Here is a 22,530-nt window from a genome sequence, read left to right as displayed (position 1 = left end):
CCTTCGGACTGCGTTCAGCTCCTCGTGTGTTCACGATGGTACTGGCCCCGGTGGTGGCTCACTTGCGTCTACAAGGAGTTCAGATCTTTCCCTATTTAGACGATTGCCTTCTCAAGTCTCAGTGCCACCATCAGCTGCATCGGGACATGCACCTTTGCCAGCAAGTGTTTCGGTCTCTAGGGTTGACCATCAACAAAGAAAAGTCACAGTTTGCACCTCTGCGGATCAGATCTTTCCTGGGATCAATCCTAGACACGCAGCTCTGAAAAGGGTTCATCTCGGACGAACGACGTCTAAAGATTCTGCGTCTGGTCTCCCTTATTCGAAGAAAACAGTCCGTTTCTGTTCGAACGTTAAAATCATTCTTGGGAATGGCTTCATCTTGTATCGCACTGATCCCAAATTGCAGGTTGCACGCCCGTCCCATTCAGGAAGAACTGGACTTACAGTGGCGTCAGGTCTCCGGATCCTTCAACGACCTTGCTGCCGTCACAGCTCGCATGAAACAGAGCCTGCTTTGGTGGACGCAGCCCGCAAATCTGGGAATGGGTGTGTCCTTCCTCGATCATGCTCCAGACCTTACGTTGACGACGGACGCCTCCTTAGAGGGGTGGGGCGCTCATCTTCAGGGCCTATCCATCAAGGGCAAGTGGTCGCTGATGCAACGCGCGTGGCATATCAACAGGCTAGAATTGATGGCGATTTTTCTGGCGCTCAAGTCCTTCTTCCCAGTTGTTCACGGGGAGTCAGTGCTAAACCAAACGGACAATACCACCAGTATGCACTACGTGAACAAGCAGGGGTGGACCAGGTCTCCGCTTCTGTCCCGCTTAGCCCAGTCAATCTGGGATTGGGCTCTTCGCCATCACCTCACCTTGACAGCTGTCCACCTTCCGGGCGTGTCCAACTTCCTAGCCGACTCGCTAAGCAGGTCCAGTTCCTCGACACACGAATGGGAGCTGCACCAACCGACTCTGGATCGTGTGTTCCGCAAATGCGTCACCCGGATCTGGATCTCTTTGCGACACCGGAGAACCGGAAATGCCCGTCTTATGCAAGTTGGCATCCCCACACAAAGTCCCGCGGGAATGCCCTTTTGATCAACTGGAGCGGTCTATTCGCTTACGCTTTTCCGCCGCTCCCATTGATACCGCGGTTACTGTGGAAGATGCGGAGGCAGCCCTGCCACATCCTGCTGGTTGCTCCTCATTGGCCCAGACAGGCATGGTTTTCGGAACTACTCCTAATGTTCCTGTGCGAGCCCATTCCTCTACGTCCTCGTCCGGACCTTCTAACCATGGACAAGGGCTTAGTGTGTCATCCAGATCCCTCAACGCTACAATTGTGGGCTTGGAACCTGAGCACCTTGAGTTCGCTGGTTTAAACATATCCCAGGAGTGCAGAGACATCCTAGCTCATGCCAGAGCTCCGTCTACCATCAAGACTTACAAACTTAAATGGAAGCGATTCTGTCATTGGTGCGCTACGGCCAATATCCATTCCATCCATTCCACTCCTGAGCAGCTCCTTCCATTCTTTTTGAGCCTCGCTCGGTCAGGTCTCTCTCATACTACACTGAGAGTTTTCTTAGCTGCTATATCTCGTTTCCGACATGATGGCTCTTCATCCCTCTGTTCATCACGAATTATACGTCAATTCTTCAAAGGGCTTTTCCACAAGTTTCCACCTGTGCGTCGCCCTCCTCCAGCTTGGCACCTCAATGTTGTACTATCTCAACTTATGAAATCACCTTTTGAGCCTATCCACAGGGCGGATATCAAGTTCATCACTTGGAAGGTTGCACTTCTGCTGGCTTTGACCTCCTCTCGTCGCGTGAGCGACCTTCATGCTTTTACTGTCAAGCTGCCTTATCTACAGTTCAAACCTGACGGGGTGGCACTTCGGACCAACCCCTCTTTCATGCCTAAAGTACCTACGGATTTTCATTTGAATGAGCCTGTATTCCTCAAGACTTTCTTTCCGGATCCAAAATCTCCGGCGGAGCAGCGCTTACATTCTCTGGACATCAAACGATGTCTTAAATTTTACATTGCCAGAACTGCCCCATTCCGCAAGTCCGACCAACTTTTCATTGCCTACGGACGACTGCGCAAAGGTCATCCAATTTCTAAAGCGACTATTGCCCGGTGGCTTTCCTCAGCCATTGCTTTCTGCCACCAACAAGCGGGCAAACCATTGCAATCTTCAGTGAGGGCACATTCTATGAGGGCGATGTCTTCATCCATCGCCTTGTTTGCTGGTGTGCCACTTCATCAGATCTGCCGTGCAGCGACTTGGTCCAGCAGGCACACTTTCACCAAACATTACTGTTTGGATGCCATCAATGAAGCGGATACCGCAGTGGGACAGGCAGCGCTTCGCCATCTTTTTCAGTAAGGTGAGCCTCTGTTCCCTCCTCCTTAGTATTTTCCTGTGATTGCTATGATGCCTTATATGACTGTATTATTATTCTAGTACTGTCTTGATTTTTTCTGCTATGCCTAGCAATCTCAGTTTCTAGGAGGTTACTGCTTACTATTCTATTCAAGCATGTGAATCTATGAAAGACACCCCTAATACTGGAGAGGAACAATTGTTACTTACCTGTAAACAGGTGGCTCTCCAGTATTGGTGTCTTTCATAGATTCACATGCGACCCACCCTCCTCCCCTCAGAGGCTCTTTTCTCCTCATGCGCTCTTTATTACTTGTGCTACGAAAATCTGAGGGCTTGAGCTTCTGAGGAGAAGGTTCTAGAGGGTGCTGGCGCCTGATTGGCCGCAGTTTGGACTAACATAATGACACTAAGGTGTTACAAATGGTTTTTTCTCTCTACCATGCATTCCTATGTAGGATTTGTTTTTAGAGGTTTTCTATGTATTTCCTTCTTTTCTGATATTATGTATATATATATATATTTCTATATTTATATTTAGCATTATTGCTATTTTATTTACCGTGGGACTCCCACTTCGACGACGGGGAATATTCAAGCATGTGAATCTATGAAAGACACCAATACTGGAGAACCACCTCTTTACAGGTAAGTAACAATTGTTCTTCTCCGGTACCCTGCTTACAGAAGCAAGGCCAAGCTCAAGACTTTAACCCTTTGCCTGCGGTCGGAATTCCGCTCCTGTGCGGCACATTCCGATTGCGGGCATGACGGCTCCCGGCCGTCATCAGCACACGAGCACTGTTTGCCATGACGGACGGGAGCGGTCACCAGCATGCAAGGGGTTAAGAGGGAGGGAGACTACAGGAGTGAATAATTGGAAGAATAACACCTTCGGTAAGTAAGTAAATCTTTTATAAAGCGCACAAATACCAAAGTGTCTTAGCGCTAATGGTGTACCACGGTAGGGCAATTCTTTACAACAGCACTAAAGGCCAGGAATATTGCACAGGCTCTTGCTGAAAACATTTTAGCTGCACTAAATGTCAAGGACTAGAAGAGAGCTCTCTATCCCCCTTTATTTGGTCAAAACGCTTGTTGCAGCATTTTTAATCTTTCATTTACTTCCCATTTCCCCTTATATTATTTGTATAACATTCCACTTTCATGGTGTTGCATAGTGGTACTTCTGGTGAGCTACAATCAGGTGTGTCCATCCCTCCATGGCCAACGTTTAATGAGTAAGAGACACAGTCGATGGACGGAATGCAGCACAAATCAAAACATTCATCCCCAGTCAAGAGAACTGGGTTAAATCCGTCATTCTTTTGCTCACCATCCCATCCCAGTTTAGACCCAGCCATATGCAAATCAGCCTTGACCCGGTGCCTCATGGGAACAGTCCAGCCCGAACTGCCAAGCCAGGTTCTCCCTGGACCGTAAACAAGCATCCTAGGACCGGTTTTGGGGTTTCATGTTTAATGAGCCCTTTGTTCTTGGTTTGCCCTTGGACCAAGTAATTGCTTTTGCTAATGAAATTCTTTCTATAATGTGTTTTACTTAGCTTGGATAAACTTGTAATCAAAGCACCGCATTAACCCACTCGTTGGACAGAGTAGGCGCGGCTATAAGAACATTTTGGTTAGTGCTTCCTTTCCCACAATATAAGCATTGGCAATGCCAACAGGTCTGGCTTTAAACTACGGATCCAAGCGTGTAGCATACGGCTCTTGCGTTTCTTATTTGCGCAGATGTAAAAGTACTTACGTCTGGTGACTTTCACTATATAAATAGCGCCAGCTTGCACAGACTACATGACGGCCTCAGTCTTTTCATTCACTAGTCTGTGCGCGTATTTTCCTTTTCTTGTTTTATATTTAGACTATTTCAAACCGCAGAACACACTTCGAAATGTGTTTTATATCTGCATTGACTATCCCTGAGTAATATCTAAAGTAAACAAAGACAGATAAGTCATGTTACAAATCCATACATAAGCTTTCCTTGAACGTCCTGCTGTATATCACACCCAGGTCTTTGCAGATTACTACGCAACAACAAAGGACCGGCCTTTTCTCTTGGAAAGGCGGCTACCCCAGCCACCTCATCCATGTAGTGAGCACCAAATCACTGAAATATCACGCAGTACACATAGCAGTGTGTTAAAACAAATACCAATCTCTACAGGCTACTCTTGTGTCCAAAAAACCGACAACTGCAGAGCTCATCCACTTGACCCTCATGCGGTCAATCACCTGTAATGCAACCAAGACATCATATGCTTCATCCCCGGATCTGATGACGAGCATCATCCCAGGCGGAGACTAGTTGCCATAGCCACGCGTCTTAGGCGTTCCCTGTAAATCATTACCACGGGTTTATTTAAATTGCTAGGCCCACGTGATTCTTTCTTCTTCAGGAATGGGCACACAAAATGGAGTGGCTTGGGCTTATTTACTTTTTTTGTTTTAAGTATAATCTGCACGACTAAACAGGGAGGTTAACCCTATGCCTTAGAGCAAACACACAAATGACTGTGCTTAATAACGAATAATTACTGCTCGGGAGCTGCGACAGACTGAGTCACTCTATCGGCTCCTTGGAAGTGCGCGCTGACGACAGCCTGCAGTCTGGCCCGCAGGGCGCTCTGATAATGGTTATACTTAACCAAAAGCTGAACCATTTAATACCCTTATAATAAACCACGCACTTCTCGGACAATAATCTCCCCTAGTAACTGAAGCATCGGCTCCATTTTATTGCAACTGTGGATTGTCAGATTCTATCTTCCTGTATGTGTGTGTGTGTGTGTAGGAGAGTAGGGTCTGCTATCCTATGGTCACCCCAATTTTTGCTTTTTGCTTCACTGGTTTTCGACTTACTGAGGCTGTGGGCCTGCTAATCAGACCCCCAGCCTGCTGTTCTCTCTCTAAATTTATAATACATGTGCTATAGGTACATACCACAATTGGACATGGACTCCTTGTCAGCCCCTGTACCATGCACTATAGGTGCCCAGGGCATAGGTGCCACCAAGGCCTACCAGGGGCTGAAGCATAGCTTTTGCCACCCCTGGCTGGTTCTTAAATTGACACAACTGGCTGATCACTCAGCTGGGGCAAGTGGGTGTAATCACCCCTTGCTTAGATATAGTATACCTATATCTAAACCTATATCTGGACACATATATAGCCTGTAAGCCACTCCTATGGAAGGCCTCATCAATCCTGGAGGCAGAGTGCGTGGTTTTATGTGAGATGGTGCTCTGGCATGAGCTGAGCCTGTCTGCAGCTGTCGGGAACAACTCCCTAAGCTGATCCGGGATAATGCCATACCATATACTCTTAAGCGCATTATAATCCTTGCGGTTATATAGCAACTTTGGTTTGGCTTTATCAAAACATGTCGTGTAAGGTGTCATACGAATTGGAATACTATCCCCTCGCCAGTTCTGGCGACGGGGATAGCATTCCACCCTTCTAGAGGGAGAAGACATGTTACTTTACTGAAACGCGGTTGATTTAAAATGAGCCTCAGATCCACAAAATGGATGCCCCTGCCACAGACACGGGTCTGACCTCCTGCTGCTGACCGAAACCCGGCAGAGGAGGCCTGGACAAAGAGTTTCCTGTCACAGGGCGGTGTCAAACCACCCCAGACAGGAGATAGTGGATTGGAGTAGGGAGGTTTCAATGAAACCAGACACTGCCTGGGGAGCACAAGGCTGCCCCTTGCAGGATCCGGCCAAACCGGTTCTGGGGCCTCCCAGCCCCTGTCCCAGCGCGGCCAGGATCAAAGGAGAGGGGTGTAACCACCCCCTTCCTGGGTCCCACCCATAGGAGGGGACCTAGCAGGATGTCCAACCCCCTAGATTCGAATAAGAGGGGGAGCAGTCCCAACGGACCTCAGATCATCCTGAAGAAACATAAGAAACGAAATCTGGACCCTTCGACTTTCTACACGACGTGAGAAGACTGAAGAATCTCCCTTGTGGTCAAGGAGTGACCACCCTGTGCAAACAGGCACCATCCAGCCCTCGACCCTTGCTTTGTTGCAGTTCCCGCCGGAACTCGAGCGACAGAGATCGACGAGATCAAGCTTGCCTGCCTTCTACCTGCCCGATCCACAGTCCCTGCAGAGCTGAGACCCGTGGAGGCGACCGGAAGCGTGGGGCACGCCATCTTGAAAAGGCCACGAGACGCTGACCGTGCGGCCCACGAGTGACCCTCGAAGCTGTACACCGGGGTTTGAGAAGCCCCAGCCCCGAGCTCCACTTGCACCACAGCTCACCCCTCCACACTCGACGAGTGCTGCGTGGGGCCCTTCTGCTTGTGTGCGCTCGACGCGTTGGCCCGGTCACTTGCCAGCTGGCTTGTGGCCCCTGTGCCGACGAACTTTGAAATCCGACTTGCTTTTCTGGTTGCTCCAGATCTGCACCAGCTCCTGTGAAAAGGAGCACCCACTCTGACCCTCCTGGTTCGAGTGATAAGCAATCTCCCGGTTCCGCGTGGATTGCTTTTGCCAAGTGCTGTTTGCTACAATCTTCAAGCCGACGGTGCTGACGGCGAGAGCCTACGTGGGACAGATCGTGACCTGCTCCTGGACGTCGCAGATGCCCCAGAGCCCACGTGACAGCGGAGAGAAGCCTATCGACAACCGCCTGATTGCGCCCGACATTGCCTGGTTCCGTCCTGGTTCCACCCTGGTCACTGCTGAGTGACCCAGACTCTGTCCCCTCTGCTTTCAGGTACTTTTCTACATCGATCCACCCTTGGATCACACCGGACACTTCTGCTTCACAGCGCCTGCAGCTGCAACAGCTCCAAGCACCCAGAACCTGCGTGACAGAACCCGACGCCACTTCGACCCTGTGCACCCACGGCCTGTGGGTGAGGTAACTTTGCAACGCCGGTGTCTTTACACTGGTACACACCTCTAGGGTCTGTGTCTAAAGTTTTGTGTTCCTAGGTTCAGCGGAAGTATCTTTTTATTCACTTTAATTGACTTTTACGCACCATTGACAGTGCATTGGTGCGCGCTGCACTTTCCGTGCTGCATCCGTCTCCTGTGGGCTACTCCCGACTTCTTCATTGCTTGTCCTGACTGCTCCCAGCGAATCTCTAGGCCCTAGGCCTAACCATTGTTCGTAAAGTGTTACTTATACCACTTTTTTGATATATGGTCTGAGTGGCCACCCGCCCTCATCCATAAACGTGCAACTTTCTATGTGTAACAGTGCTTTTGATTTAACGCTTGTGCCCCTTTCCTCATAAAGAGTACTGGGGAGTAATTTAGTAATAAATACATATATTTTTATAATATATACTTGTGTGGTGTCCTTTCATTTGATTACAGGATTGTATGTGGTAAAACAAGCTCGCTTAACACGACCTCTTAAGTTAAGCCTTTAAGGCTGCTTAGTCCATGCTACCACTAGGATAGCTTGTCTACAAGGTTGACTTACAACCTGACATCTTTGGGGTTTGTTTGGACTGATAACCAGTGGTTCCAGAATTGGAAACACTACCTATCAGGCCAACTTCTCACAGTGTGTGTGTGTATATAGTTTCTTACTTCTGTTCTATTAGTAGTCAGTGTGTACCTGATTGCTGTGAAGTAAGTGATGAACCCTTTTAAGATGGCAACCATTCCAATTTGGCTTTCAATCCCAACACTATAACCCGAGAGACCCCGCATCGCTATGATGGTGTGAATTGCGGCTGGGGGAGGGGTGTTCAGAGGGGCAGTTTGTGATTTTGTACTGAATAATGCTGCCTGGCAATGTTCATCCATTAGCGAAGTAAGCATTCGTTATACAACTTTTGATGGTCTGGTAGATATACCTCTCAACATTCTTCTGGCATTCTCACTGCCTCGACACACTATAAATCGAAGAGGTTAGATTGGCAATACAAGGTTTTCCTTTCTCATTTAACAGTCTCCAGTGTTGCACAACTTTTCCTTTGTCTCTGCTCAGGATACAAGTCCTAGAAAAAGAAATGGGGGGACGCTGTCACCGGAAGGGACGTCACTACAGGAAGTGATGTCACGAAAGGTGCCGCGCTCCTCGTCCCAGAGAGGCCATAGAGTGAAGTCCAGCTGTTTGGCAGGGGGGACGGCGTCCCCCTCGGTAAAATAAGTGGGGGGACGCCGTCCACCCGCGTGGTACCCCGACTCGAGCCCGGTCTCTGCTGCAGCCACATGTGTGGTTTACCTTTCAAGTGTTTTATACCATCCTATTGGCAATGGGTGAGGTGGCTGGTGCCATCCAAACACCCTGATAGATTAAAAAAATAAAAAAAACCTTCACAATAATGAAATAACAAAGTTCCTGTTTTGTAACCTTGTAGGTTTTAAGTGAAGTGTCCAAGAAAAACAATCGAAGCGCCAGCCAGTGGATCAGCATTTTATCCGTGCGCAGCCAGGATCATCTGAACAGAGGTAAGTCCTTTCTAAGTACTCGGAGGAACTTGAGGAAAACGTTTGCTTGAGGAGTCGTATCGGACAGTAGACCTGCTTTTTCCAGAGCTCAATCCCTCACAAACCAAGAGGCACTTCTGTCTTTCGAAACCACTCTGATATGAAGCCTAAGATTCAATGAGCTGCTTAAGACCACCAGCATGTCTGCCAATAAGCACAGCACAGCACGTGGAGAGGTGTGGCGCAGCAGCCAGAGTGGCTGACTCCGGAACGCAGGCCTCACGGTTCGATCCCTGGTGCCGGCTGCAGCTCAGCATAATGTGACTCAGGTCAGTAGCTCACTTAATCTCCCCGATGGCCCCCGGCGCCTGGATACTCTTAGAGGTGACAAGTTGCACTTTACAAATCTGGGATTTATTTATTTCATATAAACTGACGTGTGGTAGAACCTCGTCCCTCTTTCTAAGCAATGAAGCAGTTTAAAGACTTTCAGCACCAGTTACTTAATTTTTTTAAAACCCTACAGTGATTTAGAATCTACCGTACCATATAGATGGAATATGCTACTTACCAGTATGCATCTGTTCTTGGCATAGAGGGCTGCTGAGTGGTACATTTATGAATAGATCGCCATCTGGTGTTGGGCTCGGATGATTGCACTTGTTTTTCTCTTGGAGAAGTCTTTTGTAGTCACGAGGCTGGTGACTCCTCCCTTAGGTGACAGTGCGCATGGGCATCGGCTCCATCCTTAGATTGTTTTGCCATAGTAGGGTTAGATGGAGTAGTATGATAGAATACAGAAAGAGATGCCCATGTAAGTGTATCTAAATAAGATAATGTTGGAACAGACACAGGTTTCCGGGGAGGCAGGGAGGGCATGTACCACTCTGCAGCCCTCTATGCCAAGAACAGATGCATACTGGTAAGTAGTATATTCCGTTCGAGGCATATGGGCTGCAGATGGTACATTTATGAATAGACTATACAGCAGTTATCTCCCTAGCGGTGGTCACCAGTGTCTGTTGCAACAGTTTGAAATAAAGTTTTTAATACAGCCTGGCCCACATTTGCTTGTTGTCTTGCCTGCACATCAACACCGTAGTGTTTTGTGAAGGTATGCGGTGTAGACCTAGTTGCTGCTTTGCATATGTCATCTAGAGGAATGTTCCCTAAGAATGCCATAGATGCCCCTAGTTTGCGTGTAGAATGAGCTCTAGGGGGAACAGTTAAGTGTTATTTTTGCCTTTATGTAACATATCTGTATACATTTTACAATCCACCTGGCAATCCCTGCTTTAGATATAGGGTTGCCTTTATGTGTTGGGGAAAACGCTACAAACAGTTGTTTAGTTTTTCTGAAAGTTTGTGTTCTTTCTATGTAATATAATATTGCCCTTTTGACATCTAGTGTATGTAGAGCCCTCTCTGCTACCGTCTGTGGCTTTGGAAAGAAGACTGGTAGGTCAACTGTCTGCTTGATGTGGAATGCTGAAATTACTTTAGGCAAGAACTTTGGGTTTGTTCTAAGAACCACTTTATTTTGGTGTAGCTGAAGAAATGGTTCTTGTATTGTAAATGCCTGTAACTCACTCACTCTCCTGAGGGAGGTAATGGCTATAAGGAAAGCCACCTTCCATGTAAGAAATTGTATTTCACACCTATGCATAGGTTCAAAAGGTGGTCCCATTAGCCTGGTGAATACTAAGTTGAGGTTCCAGACTGGAGAAGGTGGTAGTCTTGGTGGAATAACTCTTTTGAGGCCTTCCATGAAGGCTTTGATTGCGGGTACCCTAAACAGGGATAAATGTTGCCTGTTTTGTAGGTATGCTGCTATAGCTGCAAGATGTACTCTAATGGAGGTATAAGCAAGGTTACATTGCTGTAAGTGTAGTAAGTAGCAAATAATATTTTGTGTAGATGCGTCCAGAGGGTTGGTGTTGTTACTGTTACAGTATACAGCAAACCTTTTCCACTTTGCTGCATAACAGGCTCTAGTGGTGGGACGTCTTACTTGTTTAATAATTTCCATACAGTTTGGAGGTAAATTTAAGTATCCAAATTCTAAGACCTCAGGAGCCAGATCGCTAGGTTCAGTTGTTTGGGATCTGGGTGCATTATTTCTCCATGGTTCTGTGTAAGGTGCCTGGGTGAGATTTTTCGTTTTTGGTGTGGCACTTGTGAGAGTTGTAGGAGCGTGGTGAACTGCGGCTGCCGTGCCCACGTGGGTGCTACCAATATCATGGTCATTGAATGTTGTTGCAGTTTTCGAACCACTAATGGAATTAATGGGAGAGGGGGAAAAGCGTATGCAAATTTGTTGGACCAATTTATCCATAATGCATTGCCCTGCGACAGGTGGTGTGGGTACCTGGATGCGAAGCTTTGGCATTTTGCGTTCTGATGGGTGGCAAAGATCTATCTCCGGTTGTCCCCATCTTTGGAAGAATAGTTGCAGTATTTGGTTGTGCAGTTCCCATTCGTGTATTTGTTCTGACTCTCTGATTAGGATGTCTGCTATCTGATTTTGAACTCCTGGAAGGTGTTCTGCTAACAGATAGATGTTTTGAGGAATGGCCCATCTCCAAATTTCCTGCGCTAGTCTGGATAGTTGGAGAGTGTGTCCCCCCCCTGTTTTTGAATCCAGAACAGACAACATGACAGCAATGTACTAAACAGGACTGCTTTGTTGAGAACATGCATTTGAAAAGCTTTTAATGCTAGAAACACTGCTAGTAGCTCTAGATGATTTATGTGCAGTCACTTGTGCTGTACACTCCATCTCCCTTGTACTGTGTATTTGTCCATGTGCGCTCCCCATCCGGTAAGCGATGCATCTGATGTTAGTATCACTTGTGGAATTGGCTCTAGGAACGACCGCCCTTTGGAAATGTTTGTTGTATTCCACCACTTCAGAGAGCGATGCGTGCGGTCGTCTGCCAACACCAGATCTGTAATCTGACCATGAGCCTGATTCCACTGTGTTGCTAGACATTCTTGAAGCGGACGCATTTGCAGTCTGGCATATGGTATAAGCAGTATGCAGGAGGACATCATCCCTAACAGCTGCATGAACACTCGAGCTGGTAATGAGTGTTGCGGTTGAAATCTTTGAATTAGGGTAATCATTGTTTGAATCCTGACTGGATTGGGGTATTCTATAGCCCTTTCTGTATTTATAGTAGCCCCTAGATATTGTTGAACCTTGTTTGGTTGCAGGTGGGATTTTGTGTAGTTCACCGTAAACCCTAGTTGGTGCAGTAGTTGAATTGTCTTTTGTGTGTTTTGAAGACATTGTTCTTGTGACATTGCTTTTATTAGCCAGTCGTGCAAGTAAGGGAAGACATGTATGTGCTGCAGCCACTGCTAGGCATTTTGTGAACACCCTTGGTGCTGTTGTAACTCCTAATGGAAGGACTTTGAATTGATAATGTCGTCCTTCTATTACAAATCTGAGGTATTTTCTGTGAGCTTTGTGAATTGGGATATGAAAGTAGGCGTCTTTTAGATCCAGTGTAGAAAGAAAGTCCCCTTTCCTCAGTAAAGGAAGTACTTGTTGGAGCGTGGCCATGTGGAAATGTTCCGAATTTATGTATGCATTGAGGGGTCTGAGGTCTAGTATAGGCCGTAGGGATCCGTCCTTTTTGGGAATTAGGAATTATAGAGAGTATACTCCTGTTCCTTGTTGATGTTGTGGAACCTCCTCTATTGCGTTCTTTTGTAGTAGCGATAGTACCTCCTGTTTTAATAATGTCAGATGATCTTGACTTATTGGACGCTGTCTGGGGGGGGATGTTTGGTGGGGTAGCAGTGAGTTCTAGGCAATAACCATGTTGGATAATTTGTCTCACCCACCTGTCTGATGTGATGTTTTTCCAGACAGGCAGGAACTGTGATATGCGTCCCCCGACCGGTGTTACATGGTCTGGGGGGAGCTGTATGAAGTCACTGTTTTGGGGTAGGAGAGTTGCAGTTGTTGTTTCCGCGACCTCTACCTTTGTTGTTGTTACCTCTGTAACTACCTCTTGAATTACCTCTAGGTGATGTTGGTGTAAAAGAGGTTGATTGTTGGGTTGTGCCTGTATTTTTTGAGCCGCCTCTATAGGTGAATCTACGAAAGGAACCTCTCTGAGATGACTGTTGCAATGCTCCCATTGACTTAGCCGTTTCAGTGTCCTTCATTTTCTCTAACGCCTCATCTGCACTTGAGCCGAAGAGTGTTTTTCCATCAAAAGGCTGGTTCATTATAGAAGCTTGTACCTCCTGTTTGAACCCTGAGACTCTAAGCCATGCATGTCTTCTTAACATGATACTGGTGTTTATAGACCTTGCCGCAGTGACTGCTGCGTCTAAGGCGCACTTAATGAAAGTGTTAGTTATTATCTTCCCTTCCTGTATGAGCTGTTCTGTCCTTAGGGAGATGTGTTATGAGTTTCTCTAACTCATCGTAATGAGCTCTATCATAGCGTGCAAGTAGCGCTTGAGTATTTGCTATGGGCCAGCTGTTTGCTGCTTGAGATGCTACTCTTTTGCCAGAGGCATCTATTAACTTAGACTCTTTGTCAGGAGGAGGAGCCTCTCCTGTTGTTAGTGAGTTCGCCCTCTTACGAGTATTTGAGACCACTAACGAGTCTAGAGGTATCTGTCCCTTAATAAATACTGGGTCTTTTGGGGCTGCCTTATACTTTTTGTCGATTCTTGGGTTTAACACCCTAGCCCTCACAGGATCTTTAAATATATCTGATGTGAGAGTGAGGAGAACTTGCATTGGTAGGGTGCCTGAACATTTTTGTGCAGCTGGTAGTGTTTCTAAAAGAAAATCTTCTACCTGAGTTTCAGTATGTAAATCTACCTTGTGATATTTTGCTGCTCTATTAATTAACTGTGCAAAACCCGAATTATCAGGTGGAGAGGGTTTTGAGGGATATAGATCAGGGTCATTATCATTATCTGTTCCTGCATCATAATCTTCCCATGGGTCTGTGTCCTCTGGGATAGTATTGCTTTCCTCCTCAGGAATGTCCCCCTCCCTTGTGTCACTTTCTACATCTGTTTGAGGTGTTGATGGGCGTGGAGGGATAGCTGGTAGAGTATGAGGAAGAGGGTGTGTCCATAGGCTGTGGAGAAAGGGGAGGAGTTGTATTTGTCCCCATTGTCCTCTTCTTAGGAGGAGGAGCTTTCCCCTCCAACGGTTGCGTCTTCCTCCTTTCAGGCGGTTTTGCCACCACCTTGCCAGTTTTGGATCTATGTCCTGCCCCTGTGTCGGTACTGAAGATTTCGGGTCCGATAGGTGTTTTTGCTTCTGTTTCTCGGTGCTATGTGTTTTCGGCACTGAAAGTTTGCTCGAGTCCGATCTTTTCGGTGTCGAGGGAATCTTCGACTTCGAAGCATGTTTCGGTTTTGAAATGGAATATCTCGACTTCGAGCTCTCTTTGGTTTGAAGCTTCGGTGTCGATGTCGACCGTTTCCCGGATCCGACATAGTGATGGGTCGAGTGTTTCGGTTTCGTTGCCAAGCCAGAAGGCGGGGCGTCGGAAACTTCTTTCGGTTGTCTGACCGGGCTCGAAGGCGGGGTCGACACCAATCGGGGTCGGTTTTTTGGTAAAGGGACATCGTCACTCACGGTTTGATGAACGTCGAATTCTTCAACATCAGACTCGTCCGCTTCCGACCCGTCCTCATCTTGTTCCTCCTCGGAGTGTTCGACCTCGAACAGTTCTGGGATTGCATTTGACTCCATCCTCGATACCTCGTATCTTCTGGCTCGACGGTTTCTAATCGTCGACTTGGAGGAGAAAGCTGCACAGGCTTCACAATCCCTGGATTCGTGGTTAGGTGACAAACAGAGGTTGCAGACCTCGTGTAGGTCCTTGTGTGGGAACTTAGCACCACACGTTGAACATTTCTTGATTGGAGTCCTTTCCATGGACTCCGGGCTGGACTACGTCGAAAAAGACCTCACGGTCCTGTCTACGTAGAGTCAGAAATCTTTGATGTTGACGTCGAAAACGCGCCGAAATGGGAATGAACTGGCACTCGATAAACAATACCGTCAAATTGGAAAGGGAATACGCGCCGAAATATAACTTTTTCTCGAAGTTGATCCGGAGCGCTTCAATCCTCATCCGAACCCTATGGCGGAAAAAAACAATTTAAGGATGGAGCCGATGCCCATGCGCACTGTCACCTAAGGGAGGAGTCACCAGCCTCGTGACTACAAAAGACTTCTCCAAGAGAAAAACAAGTGCAATCATCCGAGCCCAACACCAGATGGTGATCTATTCATAAATGTACCATCTGCAGCCCATATGCCTCGAACCTAAATATCCTGAATCACTGCACAGGGTCAGTAACTGCATAAGCAAAGTGCGGCTATGTTGCTGCCATGTAGGGTCGGACAGGGATAGAAAATAAGCCCAGGCACCAAAATAAAAATGGCCCCTGTAACTAAAATAAAAAGCTAAAAAAGTAGTCTGTTTCCAAATTGAGGCAGTTTTGAACGTGTAAAGACAGGTGGCTAAGTGTTTTACAAGGTTAAGAAGACTGCATGAATTTGAGCCTGCTGGGGGCAATATTTGAGTTGATTCTGGGGAAATCAACAGTAGAAACCCACCTAGCAGACCATAAAACAGGCCCATAAACAGCCAAAAGACCAGCCCATGCACTGACCTGTCAGACCAGCCCATCGGGCACTGCCGGATTCCTTAATGCAAGCTGGCTGTAGGAGACAATGGAAGCCGCTCACTGAAGAGCGATGTACTTTATATTTTAGAAGATAAGAACATAAATTCGGATGACAAGCATCCAGCATTGCACCCATTATTCGACTGGGTTAATTGGAAGCTGCTTATTAAAGTGCAATGTACAAAATGCATTTAAAGGAGTAGCTTATTTTCGGAAGATTTTGACATTCAGAATTGCACCCGTTTTTTTAACTAGACGTTGTGATAAATATTCTTCTGGAAGTTAATTCACCCACTAGAATTTCAATTTCTAGATGACCGCAAACTTCTGCTACTATTTTCTGCGCTTACTGTATATTTTTTATGTCCTGATGATGACCCTGCTTTAAATAATTCATGCCCAAGGGTCGAAACGTTGAAGAATCAACAAATGTGGACTGTTTTTTTTGAGAATTTGATGGTGGATATCAGTACTCGCTTGACGAGTATTGACTTCAAACACTTTATTATCCCTATCAGCCACATGTATATATTTTTGTACATAGCACTTTTCACTATTGATCACTCTTACTGCACCGTCACCTTATAAGAGCACCTTGTCTTTTGTATGGTATAAGTAATGTATAATAAACACGAAAAATTGATATAAATATTAATTACTGAGAAGATGCATAAAAATAAATGTACTAAACGCATTATTGAAAACCGACTCTTGTAGGGGGTTTACTCTCTCTGTTTTGATACTATTGCCATGGAAGTCACGGGCTACACTTCCCCAGTGGGGAACATCGATTATATCTTTACTGTCCAATCCAGGTCCCCTTTTTGTTCTAGATAACTAGCCCTACTTGCCAGTCTGAACCTGCTGCCATGCAAACTTTTTTTTTTTTTAAGATCTATTAATGATGGTTTTATTTTCTAAGAAATATAGCTGTGTGAGCGAGTGTATATATATTCCACTGACTCATCCAGCCCATGTATGTTGAACATTCCATACCTGGCTAATCGTATGTCAATATACTATTAACTGCTGCATTCATGGACTACTTCTCTAGGTTGCACTGTCAGTAAATATTTTCGGTTTAAAGTTGTCTGTGGATTATTGCTTTCTGATTGAGTGTGCTATGTTCTCTTTAAAACAAAAAACGACGAGTGGACCAGTAATACAAACGATGGTTTGTGGCTGCACCAACCTGGATGCAGTTTGCAGAAAACCATCCATGACAATATCACAATGCTGGGAACCTCAACTATTCGGAGACGTTTAGGAGGGAACAAGGTAGACTGGCTCCTCGTGTTAGAGGAATCCTAGGGTGCTGCGCGCTGACGAAGAGTCGAGTGTTGAGTGCTACATGCTGACTGCGATGCAAGCATGAGGAGCTACACGCTGACTGCGAGACCAGCGTGGGGTGCTGCATGCTGACTGAGGCAAGCATGAAGTGCTGCCCGCTGACTGAGATGCAAGCATGAGGTGCTGCGCGCTGACTGAGGCAAGCGTGAGGTGCTGCGCTCTGACTGAGGCAAGCGTGAGGTCCTGCAAGCTGGTTGAGAGGCAAGCGTGAGGAGCTGCAAGCCGGTTGAGAGACAAGCGTGAGGTGCTGCAAACTGGTTGAGAGGCAAGCGTGAGGTGCTGCAAGCTGGTTGAGAGGCAAGCGTGAGGTGCTGCACGCTGGTCGAGAGGCAAGCGTGAGGTGCTGCACGCTGACTGAGGCAAGCGTGAGGTGCTGCACGCTGACTGAGGCAAGCGTGAGGTGCTGCACGCTGACAGGCAAGCGTGAGGTGCTGCACGCTGACAGGCAAGCGTGAGGTGCTGCAAGCTGGTTGAGAGACAAGCGTGAGGTGCTGCAAGCTGGTTGAGAGGCAAGCGTGAGGTGCTGCAAGCTGGTTGAGAGGCAAGCGTGAGGTGCTGCACGCTGGTTGAGAGGCAAGCGTGAGGTGCTGCACGCTGACAGGCAAGCGTGAGGTGCTGCAAGCTGGTTGAGAGACAAGCGTGAGGTGCTGCAAGCTGGTTGAGAGGCAAGCGTGAGGTGCTGCAAGCTGGTTGAGAGGCAAGCGTGAGGTGCTGCACGCTGACTGAGGCAAGCGTGAGGTGCTGCACGCTGACTGAGGCAAGCGTGAGGTGCTGCAAGCTGGTTGAGAGGCAAGCGTGAGGTGCTGCAAGCTGGTTGAGAGGCAAGCGTGAGGTGCTGCAAGCTGGTTGAGAGGCAAGCGTGAGGTGCTGCAAGCGGGTTGAGAGGCAAGCGAGAGGTACTGCAAGCTGACAGAGGTAAGCGTGAGGTGCTGCGTGCTGACTGAGGCAAGCGTGAGGTGCTGCGTGCTGACTGAGGCAAGCGTGAGGTGCTGCACGCTGACTGAGGCAAGCGTGAGGTGAGGTGCTTGACGCTGACTGAGGCAAGCGTGAGGTGCTTGACGCTGACTGAGAGGCAAGCGTGAGGTGCTGCATGCTGACTGAGAGGCAAGCGTGAGGTGCTACACGCTGACTGCGAGACCAGCGTGGGGTGCTGCATGCTGACTGAGGCAAGCATGAAGTGCTGCCCGCTGACTGAGATGCAAGCATGAGGTGCTGCGCGCTGACTGAGATGCAAGCGTGAGGTGCTGCGCTCTGACTGAGGCAAGCGTGAGGTCCTGCAAGCTGGTTGAGAGGCAAGCGTGAGGTGCTGCAAGCCGGTTGAGAGACAAGCGTGAGGTGCTGCAAACTGGTTGAGAGGCAAGCGTGAGGTGCTGCAAGCTGGTTGAGAGGCAAGAGTGAGGTGCTGCACGCTGGTCGAGAGGCAAGCGTGAGGTGCTGCACGCTGACTGAGGCAAGCGTGAGGTGCTGCACGCTGACTGAGGCAAGCGTAAGGTGCTGCACGCTGACAGGCAAGCGTGAGGTGCTGCACGCTGACAGGCAAGCGTGAGGTGCTGCAAGCTGGTTGAGAGACAAGCGTGAGGTGCTGCAAGCTGGTTGAGAGGCAAGCGTGAGGTGCTGCAAGCTGGTTGAGAGGCAAGCGTGAGGTGCTGCACGCTGGTTGAGAGGCAAGCGTGAGGTGCTGCATGCTGACTGAGGCAAGCGTGAGGTGCTGCACGCTGACTGAGGCAAGCGTGAGGTGCTGCACGCTGACTGAGGCAAGCGTGAGGTGCTGCAAGCTGGTTGAGAGGCAAGCGTGAGGTGCTGCAAGCTGGTTGAGAGGCAAGCGTGAGGTGCTGCAAGCTGGTTGAGAGGCAAGCGTGAGGTGCTGCAAGCTGGTTGAGAGGCAAGCGTGAGGTGCTGCAAGCGGGTTGAGAGGCAAGCGAGAGGTACTGCAAGCTGACAGAGGTAAGCGTGAGGTGCTGCGTGCTGACTGAGGCAAGCGTGAGGTGCTGCGTGCTGACTGAGGCAAGCGTGAGGTGCTGCACGCTGACTGAGGCAAGCGTGAGGTGAGGTGCTTGACGCTGACTGAGGCAAGCGTGAGGTGCTTGACGCTGACTGAGAGGCAAGCGTGAGGTGCTGCATGCTGACTGAGAGGCAAGCGTGAGGTGCTGCATGCTGACTGAGAGGCAAGCGTGAAGTGCTGCGCACTGACAAAGACAGGCGTGGGGTGCTGCAAGCTGACAGAGGCAAGCGTGAGGTAAGCGTGAGGTGAGGTGCTTGACGCGGACTGAGGCAAGCGTGAGGTGCTGCTCGCTGACAGGCAAGTGTGAGGTGCTGCGCGCTGACAGAGGTAAACGTGAGGTGCTGCACGCTGACTGAGGCAAGCATGAAGTGCTGCCCGCTGACAGAGGCAAGCTTGAGATGCTGCATGCTGACAGAGGCAAGCATGAGGTGCTGCGCACTGACAAAGGCAAGCGTGAGGTGCTGCACGCAGACAAAGGCAAGCGTGGGGTGCTGCAAGCTGATAAAGGCAAGCATGGGGTGCTGCATGCTCACAGATGCAAGCATGAGGTGCTGCACACTGACTGATGCAGGAGAGGGGTGCTGCACATTGACGCAGATGCAAGAGCGAGGTGCTGACGGAGATGCAGGAGTGAGGTGCTGGACGGTAAACAGCCTTTACAACGAAACTTTTACAACGCACTACCATTACAACGCGGTCATTACAACACGGTCATTACAACGCAAACCATTACAACGCATTGCGCTGGGGGGCGCTCTAGGATAGGGAATAAGTTTGATTTTCTATCCAACACCTTCCCTAGTGTCCACGGGGACTGGAGTTGGAATAGAAAATTTAACTTTTCACTATCCAGCACCTCTAAGCGCTATGGGTTGTAAAGGTATGCGATGTAAAAACCGCGTTGTAAAGGCAGGCGTTGTAATAGCCTGCGTTGTAACGTCATACATCCGTGCTAGACACTGGAGGACAGGGTTAAGGAGGATTCCAGAATCTGCATATTGGTACCCAGAGGAAGGAAGCTCTAAGCACAGCACAGTCTGACATCACTGAATTTGTCCACTGCTTATTTTCGCAACCTAAGGGCAGCCCTGATTCTTCTGTGGCCTCCATCACTTGTACCAACATTGCTCTCTCTTTGGCTCCACAGTTTTCGACCAGTTTCAGACACTCACCTCCTCAGATGTGGAAGAAAGCATCCAGAAGCACTTCAAAGGGGACTTCCAGAAGGGACTGCTCACTCTAGGTAAGGAGAAGGAACGGTAGGAGAATGAGGAGTAAAAAGAATTACAATATTGACCAGATGAGTAAGACCATAGACACCATGTAGTCTGGGCAGGGAGATTGGGAACGCTTGCGGTGGTAACAAACTCTGGCTCAACAGACACTAGACCCGTATATCTCTTTAAACTAGGTTTTATTTTCAAAGTGCGTCTTGTGCGGAATGTTAGTCTTTCCCTCGCAAACTCTATCTTATCTGTGGTGGAGGTCTTCGGGGCACACAGGGCAGGTGATAGGAAAAAGTCCCGCTATTCAGAGATGAATGTAGGAGGAGTGATGTCTTCTTGGAAAGAAGCCGGTTGTCGTCACTCTAGTAAGGTCCCCGTCTCTGGCGTTGCTCTCCCCGATAAGTCCACATGTAAGAAAGGAAATGGACAGAGGGACGCCGTTAGTCTTTTTATCTGACAAGCTTCAGCACCCAGGGGAACCCGTGGTAGTGAGGGACATCGGTGTATCGTACAAACACGCTAGTGACTCTGTGCTGTAACGGGGGAGGGGAAGCGAGTGAGGAGAAAACCGGGTAGGTAACTGGATTTAGCAAAAGGGAACGTGAAACACAGAGGGAAGGTACACACAGGGGTTTTAACGCTATTCACACGGGGAACTCTTTCTCCCCACCCAAGCCGCCCAACGCCGCCGTACCTGGCTGAGCCACACTCCTCCCTCGGGAGCGTGGCACGGCGGAACACAGGGACGTTGGCCTCCTGGCTCTCCTTCTTCTTTTCGCCTTCCGTTTTCTCTCTCGTCTTCTTCTCCCGCTCGGTTCTCCTCGCGTCCTCCGTCTCTCGGTGCGCTGGTGACGTCACACGCCGCGTACAGGGCTTCCCCCGTTTTCAGCCATCCAGGATCGTCGACGTCAGAGGTAGGCGTATCCTCCGGGAAGTCCTCATACGCCCACTTAAAGGGAACTGTGGACGATTCATCGGGTGGTTCCGCGTCCCAGGCCCCCCTCGTAGTTGAAGTCTGTGAAGAAGAAGGGGTACAATCAGGAATCCACCATTCCTCTTGGCAGCCCAACCCGACCCCGTTACACTGCTCCCCCCTAGGATTCTCCCGATCGGGGAGAATGGGTGTTCTTGATAGGAAGTCTGCATTGCCGTTGTGTACGCCTTTCCTATGGACTAGGGTGAACGAGAAGGGTTGCAAGAACAGAAACCACCTCAATACCCTGGCGTTTTGTGACATGGTCCTCTGCATCCACTGTAGCGGAGCATGGTCCGAGAACAGCGTAAACGGCTTGCCCTCCAGGTAATACCTTAATTTGTCTACTGACCATCGGATCGCCAGGCACTCCTTTTCAATCGTGGGGTATTTACATTCTCTAGGATGCAGTTTTCGACTGATGAAGAGAATGGGGTGTTCCAACCCGTCATTCCCCGCTTGCGACAGCACCGCCCCAATCCCCACGTCCGAGGCATCAGTTGCCAGGGAGAAGGGCTTGTTAAAGTCCGGAGGTATCAATACAGGACTGGATGTGATCGCTGTTTTCAATCGCTCAAAGGCTAAGCAGGCGTCTGTGGAAGGATTCTTCCCCAGGTTGTTTTTGGAATTGTTCTTTAGAAGGTCTGTCAAGGGAGCCGCGGTCTCTGCAAAGTTCATGATGAACCGTCGGTAATATCCTATCAGACCTAGGAATGCACGCAATTCTTTTTTTGTGGTTGGGAAGGTGGTGTTGGTGATTGCTTTAATTTTCTCCTCCTGAGGAGCGATGACCCCCTCGCCCAACATGAATCCCAAATACTTTACCCTAGGAAAAGCAGCCCTCGATTTTTTTGCATTTACATGTAGGCCCGCATTTTGTAGGGCCCGTAAGATGTTGGTGAAATGGACAAGATGCTCCTTCCAGGTCTTACTAAAGATGACTATATCATCGAGGTACACGGAGCTATACTTGGTGTGGGGAGCTAATACAGTGTTCATAAGTCTCTGAAAAGTTGCTGGGGCTCCGTGTAACCCGAAAGGTAACACTGTAAACTCAAACAAACCATCATCCGTGGCAAACGCTGTTTTATGCCTGTCCGTTTCACGCAGGGGCACTTGCCAGTACCCCTTAGTTAAGTCCAGAGTTGTGATATATCTGGCCTCTCCGATTCTCTCTATGAGTTCATCAACTCGTGGAATCGGAAAGGCATCAAAGGAAGAGATGGCATTTAGGGCGCGAAAATCCATACAAAACCGGGTGGACCCGTCCGGTTTTGGCACCATCACTATGGGGGACGCCCAGTTGCTGTGTGAGGGCCGAATAACCCCTAACTGTAGCATGTCCAGTACCTCCTTTTTTACGTCGGCTCTCCTGGCCGCCGGAATGCGGTAGGCCCTTTGCTTCACTACCTTGCCGGGTTCAGTTTCTATACAGTGCTCGGCTAAATGAGTGCGACCTGGCACATCTGAAAACATTGGAGCGA

General features: G+C 48.6%; 1 protein-coding gene across 5 annotated transcripts in view; it reads left to right on the top strand.

The window, feature by feature from the left end:
• The window catches only part of ANXA9 (annexin A9), a 281,466-nt gene that overhangs the window by 231,367 nt on the left and 27,569 nt on the right, over positions 1-22,530 (top strand). For all 5 annotated transcript variants that reach the window (XM_086947452.1, XM_086947448.1, XM_086947450.1 and 2 more), the window contains 2 exons: positions 8,745-8,835; positions 19,995-20,090. In XM_086947452.1, coding sequence (XP_086803578.1) covers positions 8,745-8,835; positions 19,995-20,090 — 187 coding nt within the window. The remainder of the gene's footprint in view (positions 1-8,744; positions 8,836-19,994; positions 20,091-22,530) is intronic.

The sequence above is a fragment of the Lissotriton vulgaris genome, chromosome 12, assembly GCF_964263255.1.
Source record: "Lissotriton vulgaris chromosome 12, aLisVul1.2, whole genome shotgun sequence".
NCBI classification, from domain to species: domain Eukaryota; kingdom Metazoa; phylum Chordata; class Amphibia; order Caudata; family Salamandridae; genus Lissotriton; species Lissotriton vulgaris.
The sequence above is the reverse complement of the archived record's forward strand: the minus strand, read 5'-3'. Positions and strand labels throughout refer to the sequence as shown.